Source organism: Lynx canadensis, chromosome D1 (assembly GCF_007474595.2).
Source record: "Lynx canadensis isolate LIC74 chromosome D1, mLynCan4.pri.v2, whole genome shotgun sequence".
NCBI lineage: Eukaryota > Metazoa > Chordata > Mammalia > Carnivora > Felidae > Lynx > Lynx canadensis.
Window position 1 is genome coordinate 88987367 of NC_044312.2, and position 25610 is coordinate 89012976.

Consider the following 25610-nt stretch of genomic DNA (forward strand, 5'->3'; position numbering starts at 1 on the left):
CAGAAGAGCCGGAATTAGCTGTGGCTGAAGGTTTGCTGAGTACCGTGGAATGAGAGCAGGGGAAAAATATTCAGTGTTCAAGGAATTCACTCACTCCATGCCTAGGGGTACGAGGAAGTGAGAATTACCACCACTTGAGAGCCTCAGGGAAAACTGTGTCTTGGGGGAGAAAAGGGTTTAATTCGAGACAAAGAAGGAAAGAAATCATTCAAAGAGGCTGAGGAGGTGGGGGGTTTTGTTACTCTTGGTAAATCTCTTTCAGTGGAGTGGTGTGGCCTGCCTGGAGGAAGTCAGGAACAAGTTTGAATAGTTGACAGAAAAGTGGACAACTCTTTCAAAAATTTTTGCTCTAAAGGTGCTGGATGAACTGAAGGCTGGTGTGTGTGTGTGTGTGTGTGTGCGCGTTGGGGAGGGGGGTGAATATTGGAAATTTGATGAAAGATAAGGGCCAGGAGAGACAGTCCTGAGGTTGGGAGAATGAATTTACTACGGAATCATAGAAAGTTTGCTTGGCAGTATTGAGGGTCCACCTGACGTGTGTGGTCCTAGATCTGAAGCGGATCAGTCAACAGAGTTGTGTAATTTTTCCCCACCGGGCCATCCCCATTCCAGGGCGTTGGGATGTTTGCAATGAAATGCTGCAAATATGGGGCCAACATCTGGGCTTCAAAAGGAGGGAAGCAAGGGCATGAAGGGGGTCCTGGATAACGACAAAGGTCTGGTCGAGGGCCTGGAGTGAGAGGACTAGGGTCAATGTACTTGAAGGGGAGAGGGCAGTAAACAGAGAGGGGGGTAGATGAGCTTCAGATTGTGCAGATGGTGCCTTATTGATTTTCTCCTCCAACTGAAAAAAGCACTAACCAAGTGAAACCTTTATGATCAAGGTGATGTTGCTTTTGGCTTCCTGAAGGAAAACGCTTTCTGATTATATCACTGGTTTGGTTAGGGTTGGTTTGGCTAGTAGAGTTGGAGTCAGTGGGAATTTCACAGTTGATTCCGGTATGAAATGAGTGCCTTTATGCTTTGTTACAAGGAAGCACTACAGCAAACAGGGGAAACCTGTAAATTGTTTTGACGCCAATATGGAGAGATACATTTGGCTTTAACTTTTCACATACGTTTCATGATGCCAATATTAAAATAAGAAAATGCTCATTTCATAATGAATGGAAATTTTCTCACGAATTTGGTATCCTCAGTAACTTTAGAGAATAAAAGGGTTTCTCTGGGAGTGTACGTTAAAAAAGAATTAATTTAAGCGAGGATATTTTGCTGTTAAGGATTTAAAAGTAAGCATAAAAAAAACCCTTCATTATAAAATTTTTTATTCCACCGCATTGCCATTTAAAATTCCAAGAATATAAGCAAATATCGTCCAACGTCAGAAGTAGATTCAGGGTGACCATCCTCAGTGTTTAGTGACTTAATAGTATCATGGGAAGGTTCAATTCATTAAAAAGAGTAATCAAGTTTCATTTGCATAATAATCAAGATAGGGTACAGAATTACATTTTCACTTGGCTTATACAATTCCATTTTCTCCAACCGGAAGCTGTGTAGGATCCAGGCCCACTTTCTTCATGGACACGGCCACGTCAAACAAATAGTCGTAACACTCACACCTAGAAAAGAGAAAGCAAAGAACAGAAGCTCTTAGTGAAAGAGAGTTCTCCAGCCTTCCCACATTTCTCCTCTCCATCAGGCTAAGCCGGCTCCTAGTGCATTGTTTTTTTCTCAATTCCAGGCCAGATTTTTCTCATTTTGCCCCCAGCATTATTAAAACATGGAAAGGAATCATTTTGAATCATGCAACCATATTACATGCATCTCAGGAAATAAAAGGGAGTTTAAAATATACTACTTACATAAATTTAAATTTTTTACTCCGTGTCACTTTTTGAAATAAATGTAGCAAATCATTATTAACTTGGGTTAGCCTTATTCTCCCTTCTAGCCTTACACTTGGGAGAAAAAGAGCTGTTTCCTTCTCCTTTGTATCAAGTGCATAGTGTCTCGCCAAATAACAGCTTGTCCAATAAATATTTTGTAATAAATGAATACATAATGCAAATCAAGTATCTAGAAATAACAGACAAATTTAAATTTTTAAAATGTTTTTATTCATTTTTTTTTTAATTTTTTTTTTAACGTTTATTTTTGAGACAGAGAATTTTTTTTTTTTTTCAACGTTTTTATTTATTTTTGGGACAGAGAGAGACAGAGCATGAACGGGGGAGGGGCAGAGAGAGAGGGAGACACAGAATCTGAAACAGGCTCCAGGCTCTGAGCGGTCAGCACAGAGCCTGACGCGGGGCTTGAACTCACGGACCGTGAGATCATGACCTGAGCCGAAGTCAGACGCTTAACTGACCAAGCCACCCAGGCACCCCTGTTTTTATTCATTTTTGAGACAGAGAGAGAGACAGAGCATGAGCAGGAGAGGGGCAGGGCAAGAGGGAGACAAAGAATCCAAAGCAGGCTCCAGGCTCCGAGCTGTTAGCACAGAGCCCGGCACGGGGCTTGAACTCTCAAACCGTGAGATCATGACCTGAGCCGAAGTTGGACGCTTAACCGACTGAGCTACCCAGGCACCCCCAGATGACTTAAATTTAAACCACTTTGACCAATAACACACAAAAAAGTCGTACTTCCTTTCAAATCATAAAACACACTTCATTCCCTCTTCACATCTGGAGTATAGTGACTTGTCCCAAATGCCCTTTGATGGATACTTACATGGTTTTGGCCTTCTCCCAGGTTTCTCCCCAGACGTACACTCCATGACGCCTGACCAGGACCGCGCAGGAGTCTGGGTATTCATTTATCGCGCGAGCCATTCGTTCTTTGAGGTCTTTCTCCTCAGGTGTATTCTCAATAATGGGTACCACTAACATATCATCATACCTATGGGACAAAACAAGCCATTTTTCCCGCTAAAGCAAATAAAGGTATTCATATGTAAAATTTACAATTTTTTTCACGGACCAACTAGACATTCTCTTTGTATCTGAAAGCCACTCCACGTTATGAACAAGATTTTGCATGTTATTCTGTATATCTTGCATAGAGAGCTGTATCAAAAGACGCCTTGGGAATTTGGCAGGTATTATTCTAAGTGGCAGAAATTTGTATAGGATACCAAAACCTAACAAAGAAATTATCAAGATCATACAAGTATTTCCTTGAGGCAGAGACAATCATAGTATTTTTAGTAGGAGATGAGAAATGATAGATCCGAGAACCAGAAACATAGAAAGGATTAACAATTGAACTACATATTAAGTATGGATTTTCCAAAGATACAAAATCATTTTATTTTATCTCTGCAAGACCTCAAAGTGTCTCAGGCAAATAAATACATACAGGTGTGGTTTATAGTACTGGGTTAGCAAGAACCTTCTGGAAATAACTATTAAAGGTGTGATAGTCCTTTCAGAACATTCTCAAGTCTGTGGCATTAGAACTTCTTTTACTTCCACCTGTTTTCAGTAAATACATGTGATAAAATCAGAATATGCATTTCCTTTCTGTTCATGTAATAATATTTACGCAAGTAACTTAGATACTGGTAAAATTAAGTCTATCTCTGAGGTCATTTATACCCAGTCAAACTCGGACATGTTTTCCCTTTTACATAAATTTCTCTTCCCTTGTTAAAGGAACATCTCCTTTGTCACTACCTCTATAATGGCCAAACTTAACAACAACAAAAGAAGTTCTAAGTAAAGTTTTACCAAAAATTGCTACTTTAGGGCAGGTATAGGCTAAGGAGCTGTCACGTGATAAACAGCCTAGCCAACCACTACCAGCAGCATTATGGAGATGTTTATTATTTCACTTAAGTGAAATAGAGGTAATTGAAGGATATTTTTAAAATATGGAAAGAATGAATTGCTAGCCCCAAATCTTTCTTTCTTTTTTTTTTTTTTTAATCTTTACTTATTTTTGAGAGAGAGAGACAGAGTGCAAGCAGGGGAGGGGCAGAGAGAGAGGGAGACAGAATCCGAAGCAGGGTCCAGGTTCTGAGCTGTCAGCCCCTGACGTGGGGCTCAAACTCACAAAATGCGAGTTGATGACCTGAGCCGAAGTCAGACGTTTAACGGACTGAGCCAGCCAGACGCCCCCCAGATCTTTCCTAATGTTGGCCAAGAGAATCACAAACATATATTTTCCTCTAGCATACACTGAAAAGTTAGACATCTTTTCCTGAGTAAAATAATATCACAGCAAAATGAGACCTGAAATTCAACCCAAGCCACCCACTTTACAGACTGAACACTATTCCTTCTGAGTCAAATGAGGAACAGAGCCAACACGGCCCTCTGACCTCTAAACAGTGTGCTTTTTTCACTCTGCCACAGGCCACCCGTGTTGCTGCCGGAAGGAAGGACAACCATACTTACATACATACGGTAACCTCCCCTGAGGAGAATTAGGTGTGTATTTGAAAGTTGTTGTTTTTCAAGCTGGACTTAAAAAATACAGAGCATCAAAACCCTCCTTTGTTCCTTCGTCCAGCCTTCACTGCCCCTTCTTTTGAAAACTGGACTCTTAGGATTCTCCCCAAATTCTGAAGAAAGAACACTGCCTCCTGAGCTGTGATAATGACCCTGTTACTGACTTCCCAGCCAGGATCAAATAGAATAGCAAAAGACATTTCAAAAGGTTTGTATTCTTTAAAATCAGAAACGTTTAAAGTGATCTATAAAGCGTGTATGTTATGATGCATAAAAAGTGGCATGTCTTGATTCGGGCCATTCTTTTTCTCACAGAATTCCAGAAGGCTCTCTGCTGCCCCTCTACCCACCCTTTCACACCTCCTTCTCACCTGCTTTTATTTCTTCACCAAAGCAACCAAAGCTGCTGAAATTAATAGCACACACAATGCCTCTCCTTGGAGACCCAGCATGGAAAGGCAATGTGGGGCTATCCTTTCCTTAGTATGTACACTTTCATAATTTAAACATTTCACTTTTGTAAATAGATATTCTGCAGTGCTGAGTAATGCTGTAGGCATACAATAAATAGTAACTAAAATCAAGTCATATTAAGTTCCCAGCACACCAGTTTAAACATGTACTTGGATTCTACTACGTGGATTAACAATAAGATACTGCTGTTAAGAACACTTTAGAAAAACTGGCACCCGTTTCCTCTAAGCAAGGTAAGGTAGGATCAGGCCCTTTGGCAAATGAAGCAGCTCAGGAATAAGAATGCCAGTACATTCAAATGAAATGCTTAGCTTGTACCTGAACACTGAGAACGCATTTCTTCCCATCCCTGTATTCTAGATTGGCGAACATTTTGGTGGGCTGGTGGATTTGGTTGATTTTATCTAGAAGGCCTCCATTCTATACCATCTATGCCACTTTGCATACTGAAAAATTATAAAAATACATAGATCTACTTAACTGAAATAATCGTAAATATGAGAATATTCTAGAAGTACTAAATTTGAAAAAATTAAAAATTTGTTTTAATTTGTTATTTTTTTTATTTTTGAGAGCACAAGAGAGAGACAGAGCATGAGCAGGGGAGAGGCAGAGAGAGAGGGAGACACACGTCCAAAGCAGGCTCCAGGCTCTGAGCTGTCGGCACAGAGCCCGATGTGGGGCTTGAACTCATTTATTTAATGTTAAATAAATTTTAACGTTTATTTATTTTTGAGAGAGAGAGAGAGACAGAGTGCGAGCAGGGACGGGGCAGAGAGAGAGGGAGACATAGACTCAGCCCAGAGCCTGACACGGGTCTTGAACTCACGAATTGCAAGATCATGACCTGAGCTGAAGTCAGATGTTTAACCGACACAGGCTCCCCTAGACATACTAAATTAAATCAAGATGAAGCTTCAGTCAGGGCTGAAGCTTCCTGGAGACAAAATGAAGGTGAGGGGACCACGCTCTCAGGGTGCTTCCATACAGGAACATAATCTTTCCATCTCTATAGAAAGCTTAGCCAAGGGTTTTCCACTTAACTCTGACAAACGGTTTCATTATTCATGTTGCTAATAATTTACCAAGGCTGGGGTGGTGGTGGGGAGGAGGAAGGGTGGCGTCTGATTTGTGTCACTGAGAACAGATATGGAAGTGTAATATTAAGTGGGGTATTACTTAACATAGATCCCACAACATCTCATTAAAGGCATAAAAAAGATCAGTAGCCTCTTTATCAAAAGACAGAAAAAATACTTTTGAAATTACTTAAGCAAAAATAGAAAAAAATACCTGTAATACCCTCCCGAAGTACATTTCCTTATTCCTTTTATCATCTCTTGATGTGTAATTTTAAACTCTCGTCCTGGAAAGAGAAGGGTGGCCATGACAGCTGCTTTTGAGTGGGTATGAATCACTGCACCTGCTCCTGGAGGAGGGAGAAGAAAGTCACATACTCAGGGAACACGAAATGATACCTTTAAAAATATATATATGATATGTGACTTCATATATAGTATATATGATATGTGATATCATATGTGTGATATATAGTATATATGTTATATATATATGTTATATATATATAGTATATATATATACTATATATCACATATCATATATATTATATATCACATACATTTATTTGTATATGATGATGACCTTGTTTTTCTTGGCATGGAATAATAAGTTGGCAGTAGACAGGAGGGGAGGGATGGAGGTAGGAAGAGAGAAATACTAACAGAAGCTGCAGAGCTGCAAAAAGCATTTAAACTTTATCAGCATCAGGGCAATGCACAATACACATGCTTAAGAAATAGCTTTTAGATGGTCTGAAGTGTAACTAGAATAATCATGGAGATCATAGTCCAATATTCCCATTTAATTAGGAGTTCCTCTGTGCCAGGCACTGGGCAAATCCCCATTATGTGTGATCTCTTGATCTTGAGTCCCCCACAACAACCAGAGATGTCAATTCTATCCCCCCGACTTAATGGTCAAGGAAACAGGGGTTCAGAGATGTTAAATCACTTGTCTGCGGTTCGCAGATAGCAGTGGTGGCACTTGGATTTAAACTGCGGTCATGGTGACCCTTAATCATGGAGTTAGGCTTCAGAGTGCAGGCCATGTCTCGGTGGCATCGGGGTTGCAGGGTTTTAAGGTACAGTGTAATGGACTTACCTAAAAAAAGGATTTGTATGCTATAAAATTCAGTAATGGCTATTTTTGCAATTGGAAGTTTATTTCGCTTTATGCTGGGAGAGATGTTTCATGCTGTTAGCATCTGTTCCTGAGATTTTACGCTGTCGGGAGCAGCTGACAGTATCCGGGAACAGAACACAGCATGAGACCATGCTCAGAACAGATTTCATTCAGGGGCTATAAAAAGCATGGCTGTAATGACTTTATTGCTCTGGTGTTTCAGGTATAATTTTCTATTTTCACACCGTCCTCTAGGCTCAACCTTTCCAGACTGGTTTGCTATCACAAATTCTGGGAATTGAAATAAGACTCCTACTTTTATCATATGGTACACTAAAAAGAGAGAGAGAGAGAGAGAGAGAGAGACAGCACTATTCCCACTAAAAGTAAAGGCCACAATTTTCCCTCACTTGTAATCTTACTTAACTTCTACAAGTTCCCAGAGGTAGACCTCTACACTAGAAGTAGGCATCTGATTGTAAATATAGTGTTGTCAGTCAACCTGACAATCTAGTGGAGTCATACTAGGTTGGAATTCTGGCCCCAGTACTCACTAGCTATTTATTTTAGGAAAATCTCCCAGAGCCTCTGTCCTGTCGTATATAAAATGGAGTCACAGTGGACCTTCCACGTGGGCTGATGTGAGCACTGAAAGTGTTAACATAATTAAAGTTCTTGCACACAGTAAGTGTTCGAGAAATGTTAACTACAACAATAATTACAATTATTTAGAAAACCTACTCTGTAGCAAATAGTTCTTTATGGTGAATACATTTTCTGCCTACCTCTCATTGTGTAAGCATTCATGAAAAGAGGAGTGCACTGGCTTTTTTTAAGATTCTTATGCGGCAGAGGTCCACTTATGTCCTGTTCATTGATGTCACAAACAAACATGTCTTCAGGCTGTTTGTAGAGGGGGGCAGAGAAGAAAAAAAAGGCTTATACGATATCAATTAGAAGTGTCCCCTTTCTGGTGTGTGCTAAGATGTATGTATGCATATTTAACCCATCTTTTAAATATTCATATAATTGTTTCTCTTCCAAAATGTTTTAGCCATTTTGAGAAATAAAAACTGTTTTCTACTGATAAAAATATTCTCAAGAGAGCTGCAATTCTTCCTTTAGAATTTGAAGAAACAATTGATATGGGAAATTTCATATGCATGTAATGATACTTCATCAACTTAGCTTCTTGGCTTTCCCCTGTCATTTCACAACTATATTTCAGAGAAACTCTACAAAGAAATCATCATTCTAAGATGGGGGTTACAGTTTTTCTTCATATGTCATCATAGGAGGAAAAATATAGAGTAGAATTTTCTTATCTCCTGAGAAAGGGAACTGGTACTCAGACATGTTAATCTCAGTAAGGTATATTATTCTTAAAGTTGAAGTAATTAAGCAGATCCACAGATTTTTCCTAGTAGTGCATGCATACTTCTGACTTGTGACTTTCATTTGCCAGGGTTTATTACAAACTACAATATAAATGTTTTATTAATGAAGGATTATGCCTTAGGAGTTAAGTGTTATGTTTAAATTTTCAGCACTCCAGCATTGATATGGAATGAGACTTCTCAAAAATCTGAAATAAAGTTTTATAACTTAGATTGGAATAGCTTTGCTATTGTTTAATAAGAGTCAGTTTGGTTCATTGAGACCATCAACGTGATCACCCTACCAGCCTGATAAAGACAGTGTTATAATGCTGCAAAATTATAATCACTTTGTAGTAGGACTTAAGATTGTGCCATTCACTTGTGCCCTCTAGAGGTTGAATGACAATTCAAAAATATTAGTTGCATGGAGGTTCACCTTAAAAAAAAATTTTAATAGTTACTTAAGAAATGTTTATTGATTATTCATTTAAATTATCAATATAATCCCCCCTCAAAACTTCGTTTAAAATTAATTCCATTTCACAAAACAATAATAGTCAAGTAGAGAAGAAAAGAGCTTTGGGGTCAAGAAGGAACCTTTAACATACCTGAATCCGTTCCTTTTGCACTCCTGAAGGAGCAATGTAGATCTCATCGCTGGTAACACAAAATGTAGAAATTGGTATGTATTTAACTCTACTGTTCTGCTTTTGAACAAAGGCAAGTGTATTCTTACAGTCCAATCATCAATATTCTTTATAAATCAAATCACACAGAAAGCTGCTTGAATTAATTACTGATGTGTGCTGTATAGAAAGAATAACAAATTACTAATGCGCTGTAATTACATTACACACGTAATGCTGGTGATGCAGTAAAATGTTGACAGTTTTCATATATATTTCTTTATTTCTGTTTACAGTGCAAAATCAATGGTAACCAGATTTTTATCTGGTTATGGGAAATAAAACAAGTCTTTGGCATCTTTAAGCATGAGATTGCAGTTTATCTCATTAAATGTAGAACAGTTATTACAAAATCCAGTCAGGGGAAGATATGCTCATGAGCAGATGATCTCTGTCTCGCAAGGGATCAAGTTTAATTTTGGTGCTTGAAATGCTCTGCTTATAAAACATGAAGTTCAGGGACCCCTGCTGGACACCTTATTAAATTACAGCATTAACACTAAGCTACTTTTTGGGTGGAATATATGCTTCCTATTTGAAAAGCACATCTTTCTTGTGAAACTATTTGGTAATAAAGCTGAAACAACTGTGGAAAGTTAAAAATACGGATAAAAGGCACGGTTCCATCTGGAGATGTGTCTGTTACAGAATGTTGTGCTAGGGGACATGCTATAATGTACCATTTGTCACAAAGTACTCTCAAATTTGATTGGGAAATTAATTTCAAAATCTTCTCTAAATTCTCTCCAGCCTCAACAAGGTTCCTTTGGCTTCTTTGTCAGTTTCAGTGGCTCCCAGAAGGTAGTAAAGAGCTGCCACATACATGCGATTGAAAGAAATACCAGCACCTGAATGCTCCAGCTTCTGCCGCTGAGACATGGATGTAGGGACACTGGTTCCGGGTGAAAAATGAGGATGATGGCCTATATTGAGTCAAGCCATCAATCCAGTTATTAATAAACCCATAGACTTGCAATTGACAAAAATGAAAGTTCCTTTAAGGGTCCACTGGTAAACTAAGATCTGGAAAAGAAATGTCTGGTAATGGGAGTGAAATCCAAACCACAGTAAGCTACATTCAGTTGTTTTCATGAAATAGCTCGCTTTAGAGCTTTGTTGCATAAAAAAAAAACCCACGACATAAGAAAACAGAGTGGCATTCCTCTGGAACCAGTGGAATCAGAGGGATCATACAGTTAGAAAGAGTTCTTTGCAAATACTGGGGATCCAAATCTTCTTTCCTTATGTAACATGGAAGAAATTCTAGACTCATGTGTGATATATAGTCAGTGGACTTGTAGGGTAAGTCTTCTTGTGTGGGGAGGAATGTATGCAGTCCTGGGAACAGACCCAAATAAAGTTTAAAACAGCCTGTTAGTAAATACACTCCATCTACAAAGTGGGAAAATCCAGGGTATTCTGTTTATTCAAGTGATTTCGTAATCTGAATCTGTTTTTATTGCTCCCTTTGTAGAAAACAAAACTGATCAACTTTGGGTAATTAAAAGATTAGCTAAATGTTTTAGAAAAAATATATATTTACATCTACAAAGAAGGAGGTACCTGGATAAAAATGTAAAGATGATAGAAACTCTATTTTATTTTTGAGAGAGAGCGTGGGGGAGGGGGAGAGGCAGAGAGAACCTTAAGCAGGTTCCATGCCCAGCACAGAGCCTGATCTCAGGACCCTGAGGTCATGACCTGAGCCAAAATCCAGAGTTGGACACTTAACTGATGAGCCGTCCAGGCGCCCCGAGAGCCTTTATTTTAGGAGGGAAATGTGCCAAAGACTAAAAGGGAAGTATTTACTTGGTGCCGTAAGCCACAAACAAAAAGCATTTTGCATCTGAAGTACTAAGTTTTGAAATTTATTTCTCGGTACTGCCTGCTCTTTCACTATTCCATAAGGAGGGAAACAAAATTCAAGAGTTCAAAATACATCTATGTTCAGTTGCATCTACTTTTATTTACTGCCTAGCTATTTAAAAAAATTTAAATCTAGGGGCACCTGGGTGGTTCGGTTGAGCGTCTGACTTTGGCTCAGGTCATGATCTCGTGGTTCCTGAGTTCAAGCCTCCCATTGGGCTCACTGCTGTAGCTCAGAGCCTGTTTTGGATCCTCTGTCCCCCTCTGTCTGCCCCTCCTGTTTGTGGTCTCTCAAAAAACCTTTTTTTTTAAATTTAAATCATAATATACCTCACATATCTTGTCTACACTACAGGTTTATCAAATTTAATTTTAACAGCATGAATAGGACTGGTGTCTCTGACACGTTTCAATATCACACCATGAAAACAGGAAATGCGGGGCACCTGGGTGGCTCAGTCGGTTGAGCGTCCAACTTCAGCTCAGGTCATGATCTCACACTCCGTGAGTTCGAGCCCCGCGTCGGGCTCTGTGCTGTCACCTCAGAGCCTGGAGCCTGCTTCAGATTCTGTGTCTCCCTCTCTCTCTGTCCCTCCCTTGCTCATGCTCTGTCTCTCTCTGTCTCAAAAATAAATTAATAAAAACATTTTAAAAAATTAAAAAAAAGAAACCAAAAAACAGGAAATGCTAAATGTGAATGGTAGTGCCCCAACCTAAACACAATGGCTGCTCAGTGTCTTGGAATTGCTTCGATTACTGTCATTTTCTTGCTCTTCTATTTCCTCCTTCTGATTTAACTCTCATATGTATCTTAAGCTGTCTTTTATACACATCTTTTGGTACCACACACAAGTAGTATAATCTAAAATGGTATCAGCCAAACCTTGGAATCAGTAAATAATTTTATATCTCCAAACATAATCTGTTGGGTTTGTCCTTCATTCCAAATTTATTTGCTTTAAGCATCAGACAAAGAAAACCAAACTTTCACCTATAACACGAGAATAACATAGCAGATAGTTAATGATGTGGGTTTATGAAGTCATTTAAATACGAGGAAAAAAATTCAACATTTTACTACAAATTACCCATCTTACTTTGCAAAGCACACGTTTAGTAACATTCCAAACAATGCCATAAAATTGGGGCTGTTTCCACCCGTGACCTCCAGGAGGAGCTCCTCACCCATTAAGAACCTAACCAAGGACCAAACATTTTCGCTTATGACGCAATGTCCCCATAAATTGATTGTAGTGCTGTAAAAACCATTTAATTTTAAAAGGTGCCCCGTGAGTGTTTTCGGGTGACCACACACATTTTCAGTGCATGGGTTAGTAAACTTCTTCTAGAAAGAACATAGTCTTTTATGTCTTTATGATAAATAAATTTACTTTTGAGATTTGCATTCCATTTTCACTTTGCCATTTTTTTTAATGTTTATTTGTTTTGAGACAAAGAGTGAGGGAGAGAGAGCAAGCAAGCAGGGGAGGGGCATAGAGAGAGGGGGAAAGGGAATCCCAAGCAGGCTCCACGCTGACAGCATGGATCTCACGAACCATGAGATCGTGACCTGAGCCAAAATTCAAGAGTCAAATACAACTGACAGAGCCACCCAGGTGCCCCATCACTGCCATTTATTTAAAGAGCCACTTCAAAAATGGTTATTTGAACTCAGTTTGATAGAAGTATTTTGTACATATTTGTACATACATAAATTTCTGCATATGCAAATAAAAAGCAGTTAACTAAAGGCAATGTTTAGAATAGGATTTATTATAAATATAGCTGAGAAACCAAATTATTGGGAACTCAACTAAATGGATAAATGTAACAACAGTGACAAATGTCATTATCTTAGTGACAAATGTCATTATCTTAGGACTTTGCTCTGAACAGTCAACTTGAAAGCTTTGGCAAAATAATCTGAAAACCTGCCAAATGCTGAATTGGATTGATGGAGCACTGGGTTGACAGTCAGAGAGGAGGCACGGATGGATGTGCGATGCACCATGAGGCACATGACCTTTCCAGACTGAGTGCATCCCTATACATGGAACTGTGACAGCTGGGTCCCTACTGACGTTGCCCACAGTTCAATTACTATTCCATGAGTTACTTGGTAATTTGAAGTAGATGAAATTTCACTGGCATCATCCTGTAGTATACCGAAAAATCTCTTTTGTTCTAAGCATTCTGATTAAATTTTCCATTCCATTCCTTTCTACGAAATGCAGCCCCCTAGGCGGTATTACTATATAGATTCGATATTATATAAATGTTATATTAATTCAATTTTGTTAAAGAAAGTTAATAAAGAAATCAAGTTACTCAGAAATCAAGTTACATTCAGCCTCCAGACAGTACTATTCCTAAAACACTTCAGGAGAAAAAAAATATTCATCCTATTCCAGAAACACTTGAAAGAATGAGTTTCTACAACTTGTATTTTCATTACTAATAGTCACTTGTTTCTTTAACTTCTTGGAGGAAAGACACTGAACTTACCTAATGAACAAGTAAAATTCTTTCTGTTTCAACCAGTGTTTCTTGTTTTATTGTCTGAGCAACAAAGCCAGCAGGTGCTATCCATGAATGATGATACATGATGCACTTAGAAAGGCATAATGTCGTCTTTTGACTTAATAAAAGGTAATTTTTAGTACTTTTGATGGTTCGTAATCTGTGTTTAAGTGACTTTAAAATATGTATCTGAACCCTTGAAACAAATCCTGCTTACCTTGAAAGGACCCTTTTTTTTTTTTAATTTTATTTTTAATTTTTTTTAATTTACGTCCAAATTAGTTAGTATATATATAGTGCAACAATGATTTCAGGAGTAGATTCCTTAGTGCCCCTTACCCATTTAGCCCATCCCCCCTCCCACAATCCCTCCAGTAACCCTCTGTTTGTTCTCCATATTTATGAGTCTCTTATGTTTTGTCCTCCTCCCTGTTTTTATATTATTTTTGTTTCCCTTCCCTTATGTTCATCTGTTTTGTCTCTTAAAGTCCTCATATGAGTGAAGTCCTATGATACTTGTCTTTCTCAGACTGACTCATTTCACTTAGCATAATACCCTCCAGTTCCATCCACGTAGTTGCAAATGGCAAGATTTCATTCTTTTTGATTGCCGAGTAATACACTATTTTGTGTATATGTGTATATATATATATATATATATATACACAAAATAGTGTATTACTATATATATATATATATATACACATATACACACACAAAATATATATATATATACACACACAAAATATATATATATATATATATATATACACACACCACATTTTCTTTATCCATTCATCCATCGATGGACATTTGGGCTCTTTCCATACTTTGGCTATTGTTGATAGTGCTGCTATAAACTTGGGGGTGCATGTGTCCCTTCGAAACAGCACACCTGTATCCCTTGGATAAATGCCTAGTAGTGCAATTGCTGGGTCGTAGGGTAGTTCTAGTTTTAGTTTTTTGAGGAACCTCCATACTGTTTTCCAGAGTGGCTGCGCCAGCTTGCATTCCCAAGAAGGGACCCTTTCTAATTCCAGACGTAGAAACATACTTGGCAGTGTGCAATTTAACTTTGGGACTCCAAAGACTGAGGACCAAATTATTCTGTTTAGAAATTGTGATTCTTAAATCCTTAGGTATTTATTGTATGTACAACTTCTACACACTTGTCATTCAGTTACGCAAATACTCATTTCTCCATTTAGAAACTAGATACTTTCACTATCACATAAAACTGAGTACCAGTTGTTCTTTGTACATAACACATATTAGGCTCTTCATGGGCTACTTAGTGGAGAATGCTCCGAAATGACATCAGGCAGACACTTACCCATGTTTCAAGCTAATTCCTCCTCCAGTCCCAGTGACCCAGCCCAAGTGGTAAAACTGTTTGCAAAGCTCTGGGATCAGGTATCTTGGATGTTCCTTGTCCTTAAAAAGAAGATAAGGATTTTTCAAACAGACATTATATTATTGGGTGACTTTTCTAGCTGACGTCTTTGCTAAGACGCCAAGAAAATCTACTATAGAGAGGGTACCATGAGGGAGAAAACTATTACGAAACATACTTTGTTTTTTAAAGTTTTTATAAAACTTTTTTTTTTCATGTTTATTTTTGAAGGAGAGAGAGACAGAGTGTGAGCTGGGAAGGGGCGGAAGAGAGGGAGACACAGAATCCAAAGCAGGCTCCATGCTCTGAGCTGTCAGCACAGAGCCCGATGTGGGGCTCGAACCCACGAGTTATGAGGTCACGACCTGAGCCGAAGTCAGACACTTAACTGACTGAGCCACTCAGGTGCCCCCATACTTTGTTTTTGATGTTTAGAAAGTGAATCTATGTTATTTGGCAACCTGGAATTATTCAGGATAGGGCCATATAGTCCAACACTATGGAATAGGCTATAAGAACAAGGTGGGGAAATGCCCAGTATATAATGCAAAGCATCTACTGCAATGGCTGAAATAAAATAGAATTTAGTGCTGAAAGGAACATGTTTTGGTCTGTCCAGCAAATTTCATTACACAAAACATCTTATTCAGTTAAGTCATGATATACATATGACAGCTATTCATATTCTGTGTGGTCTGATTTTATTTTTATTCTAAAATGTCTTTTCTCCATAGTGATTACATTGTTTTTGCTTATTACAAAATCAATATATACTCACTATGGAATATAAAGTCAAGAAAAAAACATAGGACTCACTCAGAAGCAATCACAAGTAATACTTTCTGGGCCCATTTGTATGAAGATATGTGTGTATAGGAACAAATGTATATATGCTGGGATGAACATACAGCTTTTATTCATGTATTTTTATTGAAGTATAATTGACATATAGCCTTATATTAGTTTCAAGTGGATAACATAAAGAGTAGGTATCTGTATATATTGTAAGTGATCAGCACAATAAATCTAGTTAAAGTAAGAGCTTATTTTTATTAAGTCTAATGATTACTTCTTTAGGAATAAAAAAATATGATGTTTCCCCATTTTTTAAAGTTAAAGTTAATAAAACCCAAAACAATAATGAAAAATGCAATGAATTCCATTTCTGGCAGTATGAAATCTAACTTTTACCTTGAAAACAACTGAAAATGTTGAGTAATTTTTTTTTTCCTGAATAAAGTTTAAAACAAAATTTCAAATTAAATTGCTGAGCTAGCAAAAAAGTAAAGAAGGCTTCACAGTGGCCATAAAAGAAACCAGGGTGGGGGCTCCTGGGTGGCTCAGTCAGTTAAGCATCCAACTCTTGATTTCGGCTCAGGTCACGATCTCATGATTCGTGAAATTGAGCCCCACATTGGGCTGTGTACTGCCAGCGGGGAGCCTGCCTGGGATTCTCTCTCCCCTCTCTGCCCCTCTCCTGCTTGTGCAAGCTCGCTCTCTCTCTCAAAATAAATAAACATCAAAAAAAAAATAGTTGTTAAAAAAAAAAAGAAACCAGAGTGAGTCTACCCCGGAGGGAAGCTCTGAAGCCATTTCCCTGAAGGTATTTGCAGATCTCTGGTGAGCTTGACCTTCAATTTTGATAGCTATGCAAGATGTCAGAAACACGAAATAAACCCTAGGGTGTGCTCAGAATGGGGTACCTAATAGGAAATCCCTCCACAGCCTTGAAACCAGATAAGAGGTTATACCCCCCAGGTAAGGGTAAACAAGAAATAGACCCTCTGTGCACAAAAGCACAGCTGGGAAGCTTGCCTGTATAAATCTTGGCACTGGATAAAGGGGAGAAATACCTTTGGGCCCAGAGAGGGCTGACTCTTGAGCACACCAAATTTTTAGCTACTTCACTGGCTTTCTGAAATTATAGTGTTTTCCCCGATTCACTGTTAATATTTTACATACACTTTGTATTTTATCATAAATAATAGTTTGATGGAGTAGACTTCAAAATGTAAAATTAAGAACATGGGAATGTTAAAATTTTTTAAAGTTCTGACTCAACACAGGCTTAGGAGTTAACGGACATAAAGTCAAACCTTCGTTACACTATTTATTGCTTATATGGTTTCGGTTTACTAATCTACAAAATGAGAATATTATGAGGAGTAAAAAGAGATACAGTGCTACAGGCTTCCAGGTATGGAGTAAGTTTTTTTAAAAATGAGAAAAAATGGAGATAAAGCATCCAGGACAACGTGTGACAATGTTAGTTTCCCTCCCATTTTTTTCGATGTTATATTAGTTTTTTCAATGTACAATAAACTCTGACAATTTAGGCAATGCTCGCCACAGTAAATGCAGTTACCATCTGTCACCATACAGTGTTATTACATTATCGACTATATTCCCTATGCTGTACTTTTCATCCCTATGACTTATTTATTTTATAATTGGAAGTTTTACCTCCCTCCCATTTAAAGTGCTAAAAATTCTGGAATTGAAACTAATAATAAAGCTGTGTTGGTTTTCCTTATATCTGTCCCTACAAAATCTAGCCAGAATTATCCATGCCTTGTATAATTTGCCATTTTCTTTTTTAGTGATACAAATGACATTTTAATTATATATTAAAGAACAGATAAGGAGAAAACTCCTACAGTTTTCCAATCCTTAAAACCATCCATTTGCACAGAAAGTTGCAAACATTATAGAAAATAGTCTGTTATTATGGGTCTCCCCTTTCCCTTTTGTCTTCCAGTCCTGAGTTATTGTAGCAACTAGCCAGCTTCATACTACAGTGATAACCATGATAAGGCCGTTCCTGTTAATAAAGTTTCATTCATTTGTTCATACCCACAAAATTTCAATTTTAGGAAATTGTAGCAGTGGGAACTAACAGATATATTTGGTAAAAATGCAATCATCTAAATTGTTCAGAATGGTAAGAAAGTAAGTATCAGAATGTATATTTCACTAAGAATTGACAAGAAGCTTAGTTAATATTTACTTCTCCCCTGAATGTCAGTAATATTACTTATCTGTTACTATTATGTCTGGGTTTGTAAGAATTTTGAAACACATAACTGAAGATAGATTGCAATCAACTTCTGACAGTAGAGGTCCTATAGTGTGAGGGAGAAACATTTAACAGTATTTTGTATATAGCAAAAACATTAAAGCCTAAAAAGTTTTTGAAGCAATACTTAATTTTTCCGGTTTTTCAGTCCCGTTATTTTATGGAAATCAGTTTCACTGTCACTGAAATACTTGCTCACAGCCAACAAGGATTCTACTCCCCTCCCCCACCTTTTCTTTCAATTGAAGCATAAGAGAGGTACTGCTTGGACAGAGGTTTGCCTGGGGGACTCTCAAAACAAATATAAAATAAACACGTGTCAAATATATTATTTAACCCATCAGCTAGTGAGGGAACCAGAAACATGATACTGCTGTGTCCAAAGAGAAGGCAAAACATCACCCATATAAGTAATTAGGAATTCTGGATTTATAAATGAGGAAAAACTGGACAATATCCACCAGGCAGCAACCAACTGAATATCCAGAATACAGCCTGCATTTCTAGGGTCAGTAATCATCTGCATTACTGTCAGGATTCTACAATTACAGAGTTGCACAATAGCTCAAAGATAGCCCATGACACCTAGTGATCTTTTCTGCTCATTTCAGTCTTTCAAAATTCTTGACACTGGCCCAAGGGAGGGACTGGATTCAGACACGGCCAAGTTGTCGGCATTTTTTCAGTCTCTGGGCTTTGTTTCTCTCTACACAACTCATTCTCCTCTCCGTGCGTACTGGCTTACTTTGCAACTTTACCTCCACTGACCCTATTTCTCCCTTCCACTTTCACCACACTTACAAACTCTTTTTCACGCCAGTTAGGCACTGACTGGAAGAAATGAGAAGGCGTGGAGGCTTGCTTCAGCTTTGACCCCCAACTAGCTGAATGCCCTAAGGCAAGTCCGTGACCCTTTTCGGGGTATCAGTTTCCTTATGCTAATAATCTGGATCAGTGATTTCCAGACTTCTGATTTTCAAAACCAGAGTTTGTAGGGGCGCCTGGGTGGCTCAGTCGGTTGAGAGTCCGACTTCGGCTCCGGTCACGATCTCACCGTTTGTGGGTTCGAGCCTCACATCAGGCTCTGTGCTGACAGCTCAGAGCCTGAAGCCCGATTTGGATTGTGTCTCCCTTTCTCTCTGTCACTCCCTGACTCACGCCCTGTCTTCCTCTGTCGTCTCTCAAAAATAAATAAACATTAAAAAAATTTTTTTTTTAAACCAGGGTTTGTTGTTGCTGTTGTAGTTTAAATTTTAGGGACTGACATAAGGTTGCCAAGTTATAACGGTAATTACATTTAACCAGCTACTATCACCTTTTTCAAAAAAGAAAGTACATTTTAAAATTTTATTTTTTTTAAGTTTATTTATTTTGAGAGAGACAGAGAGTGTGAGTGGAGGAGGGGCAGAGAGAGAAAGAGGGAGAGAGAGAATCCCAAGCAGGCTCCGCAATGCCAGCACAGAGCCCGATGCAGTGCTTGAACTCACGAAACCAAGAGATCATAACCTGAGCCGAAACCAAGAGTTGGACACTTAACCAACTGAGCCACCCAGGCGACGCCCAAAAAGTACATTTTTAACATAAAGAAAAGAGTAGGAAGGTTCATCTCAAAATAAAAGGTTGTCCTTTAAACCGAATGTGTTAATTTTGTGAAATTCACTTTTTGATTGTCCTTACTTTCTTATTTTGCAACAGTTGAGTAAAAACTCTTTCAAGGACTCATTTGGGGAGGAATAAGGTTATCTGTCCCTATTTGGTCTCCTTGCCTACAATTTCTCCTTTCTCTCCCTCTTCTCTAGCTTACCCTCCTCTCTCCCATGAGCACTAAAAGAATATACTGCTTTGATCACTGCACCCCATCCCTCCAATCACTTAATGCTCAGGTGCACCTCCTTGGTCTGTTATTTAAGTCCTTCTGCTTTCTTGCCCCAATTTTACTTTTCGCCCATTTTCTTTCAGTCCATTTTGATACAAATCTCTCCGTTCTATCCAACTTAGCTGTAGTCAGCCTCCAGGATGGCTCTTTGTGATCTCTGCCTCCTGGTATTCACACCTCGCGGTGTAGGCCCTTCTCACATCGTACTAGGGCTGCGTGGCCAATGGACTACAGTAGTACAGGGGAAGTGACAGCGTGTCACTTCTGAGATTAGGATATAAGACACTATGGCTTCTGTCTTGGTTGCTCTCTGGGGGAGCAAGCCAGCGGCTACATGGAGAGGGTACTCAGCCTACACAGAAGGCCACGTGGTGAAGAATTGGAGGTGTATGGACAATAATCAGTGAGAAATGGAGGCCCGCCAACGACACTGTGGCATGCCTGCAGCTCCAGCTGCCATCAGGCCTCGAGATGACAGTAGCTCCAGGGGACAGTTTGTCTGCCACCTTAGGAGAGACCCTGAGCCAGAACCTTGAGCCAAACTCCCCTAGACTCCTAATCCTCAAACTCTGCGAGACAGTCAGTGTTTGGGTTTTAAGCCCAAGTTTTGGGGTACTTGCTATGGAGAGCACTAGTTAACTAAGACATATTTTCTTTCTAACCAAGCGTGTCTTTTTTTTCTTTGCACTGTTACTGGTCGTGGTGGATTTTCAAGTATTGCGACTCTAGCTGTCAGGCTCCTGCTTATCAGCGTTAACACCAGGCCCCCTATCGCTTCCCCTGTGATTCCTTCTGCCATCATCCCAGCAGGAAGTGATCGCTCCTTCCTCTAATCCCATGCCACAGCATTTGCTCTGTGTACCTGTCCTTTCGTTTTTTATTATAGAGCCTTCTCATTCATTCATTTGGCAAACTTCTGCAGGCCCTGAAGAAATGAATAGGAGGAAGATAAAACCCTTGCCCTCAAGAAGCTTACAATCTAGTATAGAAGTTATGAAAGGACAAAGCAATACATAATACAGGGCAGTCCAAGGAAGCCACTTACCGGTCGGAGGAAGAAGCTAGTGGTGGGAGGGAGCAGGAGTCGGGCAAAGCTTCACAGAGGAGAGAAGGGTGAGTCAGGTCTCAGTGAAGGATGGTGGGAGTATGCCAAGCATTTCCTGGCAATTCAGCCACTAACACTTGACAAAGTCCCTGCCCTAAAGAAATTTACATTCTGGGGGTAGTTTTAAAAGAGCAAAGAGAGGAATAAATTATAATAAGTAGGAAGAAGGAGGGGCGCCTGGGTGGCTCAGTCTTGTTGAGCGTCCAACTTTGGCTCAGGTCGGGATCTCCACTCTGAGTTCAAGCCCCGCGTCGGGCTCTGTGCTGACAGCTCAGAGCCTGGAGCCTGCTTCAGATTCTAGGTCTCCCTCTCTCTCTGCCCCTCCCCCGCTCATGCTCTCTGTCAAAAATATATAAACATTAAAAAAATTTTTTTTAAATAAGTAGGAAGAAGGAAACAAGGAACTTAAGAGAAACGTAGCAGAGATTGATTTTGAATAAGGTGGTTAAGGAAAGCCTCTCTGAGCACTTGACAATCTAAAGCCCACAGAATGTGAAAAACAAACAAACCAGTGTGTAATAAATGAATGTGCTTGCACACACAAGGTTTGTCTGGGGTGCGGCAAGCACTCCAGGCAGAGAAGACAGCAGATGTAAAGGCCCTGGAGTGAGACAGTGCTTAACACATTTGAGGGAAAGAAGGCCAAGTGGCCGGAGCAGAATGCTGACAAGGAAAGTGCTGAGAGAGGCAGATGAACTTGTAGGGGCCAGGTCACGCAGGGCCTTGGAAGCCATGCTGATGAGGACAGTCTGGCCGAGAGGGGCCTGATTCACAGTAAGAGAGACAGGGAGAGGGACAGGAACAACTTCTGAATGTGAGAGGGGAGGCAGATCCTGTGCACAAGAGGAGAGATTGGGCTTCCGCCATCTTGAAAAATGAGAAGATGGGTTCCCGTTTCAGCAGGTCGCTAGGTTTTGTGGTAGGAAGGCAAGTAAGTTCATATCCGGTGTCTTCTATTTTCTTAAGTATAAACAAAGCCATCAGCTGAGGAACGATGTGGGGACGGGGTATAAGAGGCTTGAAAAGATAATAAAAGGTATAAACTAGTCCTCTCAGGGAGTGGGACAGTAAAGTACCGGGGAAACATGGGATGGTTGTTGGGCAGTGTTAAGGGTCAATTTGGGGTTGAAATCTTGAATATGAAGTGAGGCCGCTCAGTGCAGTTATGTAATTTTCTCTAGGAATGCAGCTCGGTGCAATCACAAAAATGATGGGTTCACTTTGGGTTTTTGCTAGGCCAACTATCTTTGTAAATTAGGTCAACCTTAAAGTACGAATTGTTTTAATAGGTTGGGTGTGGAAGCCAGATCTTAGTGGGTTAAGAAGTGAATAAAACTTAGAGGCAGAGAATTGTAAAGACTCTTTCAATAGTGTGGCTCTGAAGGGCCAGATAGGGAAACCAAAGGGAAAACTGGTTAATAACAGAGTTTTAGCATGTAAAGGAAACTCTGAAATAACCAGTTTTCCTTTCATGCTAAAAGGTAAAATTAGGGAAGGGGGAGAGATTAGCACCACAGGAAAGCAAAAGCCTAATAGGTCAATCTTTGTGGAGACAGAGCAGCTGGAATTAGACCAGGGAAATATTTATCTTAGGAGGAAGAAGAAAAGTAAGGAAGATATGTAATAATACGATTAATAACAAAAATAGTTAATATTCATTGAATACTTATTTTATGCCAGGTAGTATTCTAAAAGCTTATATATACAACTTAATCCTTATAATAGCTATATTATGCTAAGAAAGATTGAGGCACTTGGGTGGCTCAGTTGGTTGGAGGTCCAATTCTTGATTTTGACTCAGGTCATGATGCCAGGTTTGTGGGATTCAGTCCCCGTGGAGCCTGCTTCATATTCTGTCTCCCTCTCTCTGTCTGTCCCTCCCCCATTCACTTGCTCTCTCTCTCTCTCTCTCTCTAAAAAAAAAAAAAAAAAAAAAAAAAAAAAAAAAAAAATTAATGCATCCAAAACTGCCCACGTGGCAACTGGCAGAACCAAGATTTTCGCTGGCAGTCAAATTCTAGATGTCTTGTTCTTAATCTTAACATTATAATGTAGGTGGGAACAGGAAGAAATCGAAGTTAAGATGTGCACAACTAACAGTCTCATTTTCTTTGTGTTTCTGGAGGCGAAGTCACCTTCAAAGCAGGTTTGGGGGAAAGAATGAGAGGAGATGGTGAGGTCTGAGGATAGTCACTTCAGGTAATGTGAAGGGAAGCTCCTGGGGGAGGGGGGCTCCCAGGAGGTGTCCAGGAGCCAGCTGCAGTAGGACACAATAATATTTGTAGAGACACAAATGTGTGTAGTTGAGGGACACTCCCTCAAACCCCATCCCTTGGGGGTCTGCGTGGGAGGCATTTAAGTAAAGGCAATTAATTATTTGTAATCCAGTATGATAGATCCTATGATGGGGGCTACACAGAGAGAAGTGTCGGAGTAAAAAAAGAAAAGTCCTTCACCCCAAAAGGTGCGAGGTGAAGGGGCAGTGGTGGAGCAGGGAAGGGTATGGCCATGGGAATGCGTTGCTAGAGTGGAGGGGAGGGGTAAAGATGTACAGAACTGATGAGGTCAAGGGAAGGGTATTGAAAGGCCTTGTGTTATAATAACAGCAAAGAACAAGTATTTATTCAGGGTTGACATATATAGGACACTATGATATGTAAGGTAAAATTAAAAAATAGAAGTAGTTCTTGGTTTATTTCCCAGCTAAGCTTAGCTACCTACAAAGTAGGGAACATGCTCTTGATATATACCTACCAGATAGTGCTTTGCCCAATAAACACTGTGAATTAAGATCACATCTCCTACATTAAGAAAAGTCCTGTATCAGAGCTTACGAACTGGTGGCTCACGGACCGAATGAAGCTTACTGGAAGTGGTTTATTTAAGTGCATATGCAAATCTGTTGTGGGTAGGGGAGCTCTGTAACCTGGCAAGCACATTTAGGTGGTACTCACTAGTCAGCTCAACCCAGATCCCATGAAGGAATACAAGCTCAATGCCGTCAGAGGTACCAAAGTTTTAACAGAAGCCTGAAGTGTTCTGCATTTTGAAAGGTTGGCTAATATTTCTTATGAACAGTAAGTGAAGCAAACACAGCTGTTGGCCCAGCTGTCTGTTGGCCACGTTTGGTTTGAGAGGTCTTGTTTATTCTCAGATCCCTTGATAAAGGCTCTCTTTGATGCTCCTTTAGATAATATTTCACCAAGATTCACTTACTGGTGGCATGAACACACATGCTATCGAAACATCTTAGCAGAGATTCTACTAACAGGTTGCTTTCTGCAGTTTCCACGCACGCCTGCCTAGCCATCTGACCTGTATCCAACATCTTCCCCCTTTCTATCCAATTTTTCCTGTCCAGCATTCCATCCTCAGAGTTGTCTTTGCTAAGCTGTCTTTGCTTAGCTTTTGCTAAGCTGTGGGAGTATTCCCACAAGATTGACAAGTATTTCGCAATAAGATCTCCCACGTTACGACTTTTTTAACTGGGACCTTCAGTCAGTCCTAAGAAAGAACAGGAGGAATAGGGGGCTAATTTTAGGGGGCTATCCCTGCCTCTTAAGCAGGGGTTCTCTCATTGTATTGTAATTGTTTACTCCTCTAGTTTTCCTCCAGACCGCAGGCCATTTGTCTTAATCCTCGCCGTATCCCTGGGCACACAGGTATTCCATAAAGCTGTTGGGGTGTATACCCAGTGAATGAAAAGCAGATGCAGCCCGAGGGTGGATTTTCCTTTGACTTCTGCTCAAGGATGACCATCCCATAATCACTCTAAACTGAGGCAGGCCGAGAGGGAAAGTGGGGGCTACTGAAGCACAGCCTCGGTTTGGCCACCGTCTCCCGAGCGCCTACTGCCTGCCAAACTTCGGGCTGATTGCCAGGGCGCAGAAAATAAGCTCGAGGGCAGTCTTAGCTCCATTTCCACTCCAGTGCCTCCTGTTGCCTCGTTTGCCCTGTATTCCCGGTAAGTTGTTTCAAAACACACTCAAGATGCGCAGCGCTCTCCTCAGTTATTTTCCCTTTTTCAGCGTTTGGCGCCCAGCGCCCGTCATCGGAGCCCAGCCTCGGGAACAGCGACTGCCGTGGCCTCGAATCGGCCTGCGGAGCCAGGGCGGCGGGTAGCGGGGGTGGCGTCCACACCGGTCCCAGGCCCCCCAGGTCGGCGCCCCGCTCCCGCCGCCGCACGCCACCTGTGCCTCAAGTCCGGGCAAACAGGGCACCCGTGGCCCCGCCCCTACCTTAGCGCCGCAGCGCTGCGAGCAGCAGTCTCCCTCCGGAGCGTGACAGCCCGACATGGCCCTGATGAGGGGAACCCACGGCCTCCTATCTTTGAGCGGCTTCGGGACCGAGGTGGGTCCGGGCTAAGAGCAGTCTGTGGCGTGACCACCGCTGCAATCGGGCGGCGCTAAGGGCAGCTCGGGGGCGGGTCCAAAAGGCGGAAGGCGGGTCTTGGAGGACCTCGCGGACCGTAGATCCAGAGGCGCGGCCTCCTGGCTGAGGGGCGGGGCCAACGAGGTTGGAGGCGGGACTAGGAGACCCTCTTGATTCCGAGACTCACGCGCACCACTGGAGCCAG

The 25610-nt window shown here is 40.4% G+C and overlaps 1 protein-coding gene across 1 annotated transcript; it reads right to left on the minus strand.

Annotated features, from left to right (window-relative positions):
* Positions 1-1308: 1308 nt before the first annotated feature.
* LOC115525078 (APAF1 interacting protein) lies at positions 1309-25469 on the minus strand. The gene is made up of 7 exons (XM_030332023.1): positions 25273-25469; positions 14918-15018; positions 9121-9169; positions 7919-8036; positions 6225-6360; positions 2737-2904; positions 1309-1622 (listed from the first exon to the last, which is right to left on the minus strand). Exons 1-7 carry the CDS (start codon positions 25327-25329, stop codon positions 1523-1525), a joined length of 729 nt encoding a protein of 242 aa, XP_030187883.1. The 5' UTR covers positions 25330-25469; the 3' UTR covers positions 1309-1522.
* Between the last annotated feature and the right edge of the window lie 141 nt (positions 25470-25610).

Coding starts and splice junctions, on each gene's coding strand:
- LOC115525078 (XM_030332023.1), bottom strand. CDS start 25,329: ATGTCGGGCTGTCACGCTCCGGAGGGAGACTGCTGCTCGCAGCGCTGC. Junction 9,170..14,917: donor GGAATTAGCTTGAAACATGG/GTAAGTGTCTGC, acceptor TTGTGTTACCAG/CGATGAGATCTACATTGCTC. Junction 2,905..6,224: donor ACTTCGGGAGGGTATTACAG/GTATTTTTTTCT, acceptor TTTGTCCCATAG/GTATGATGATATGTTAGTGG.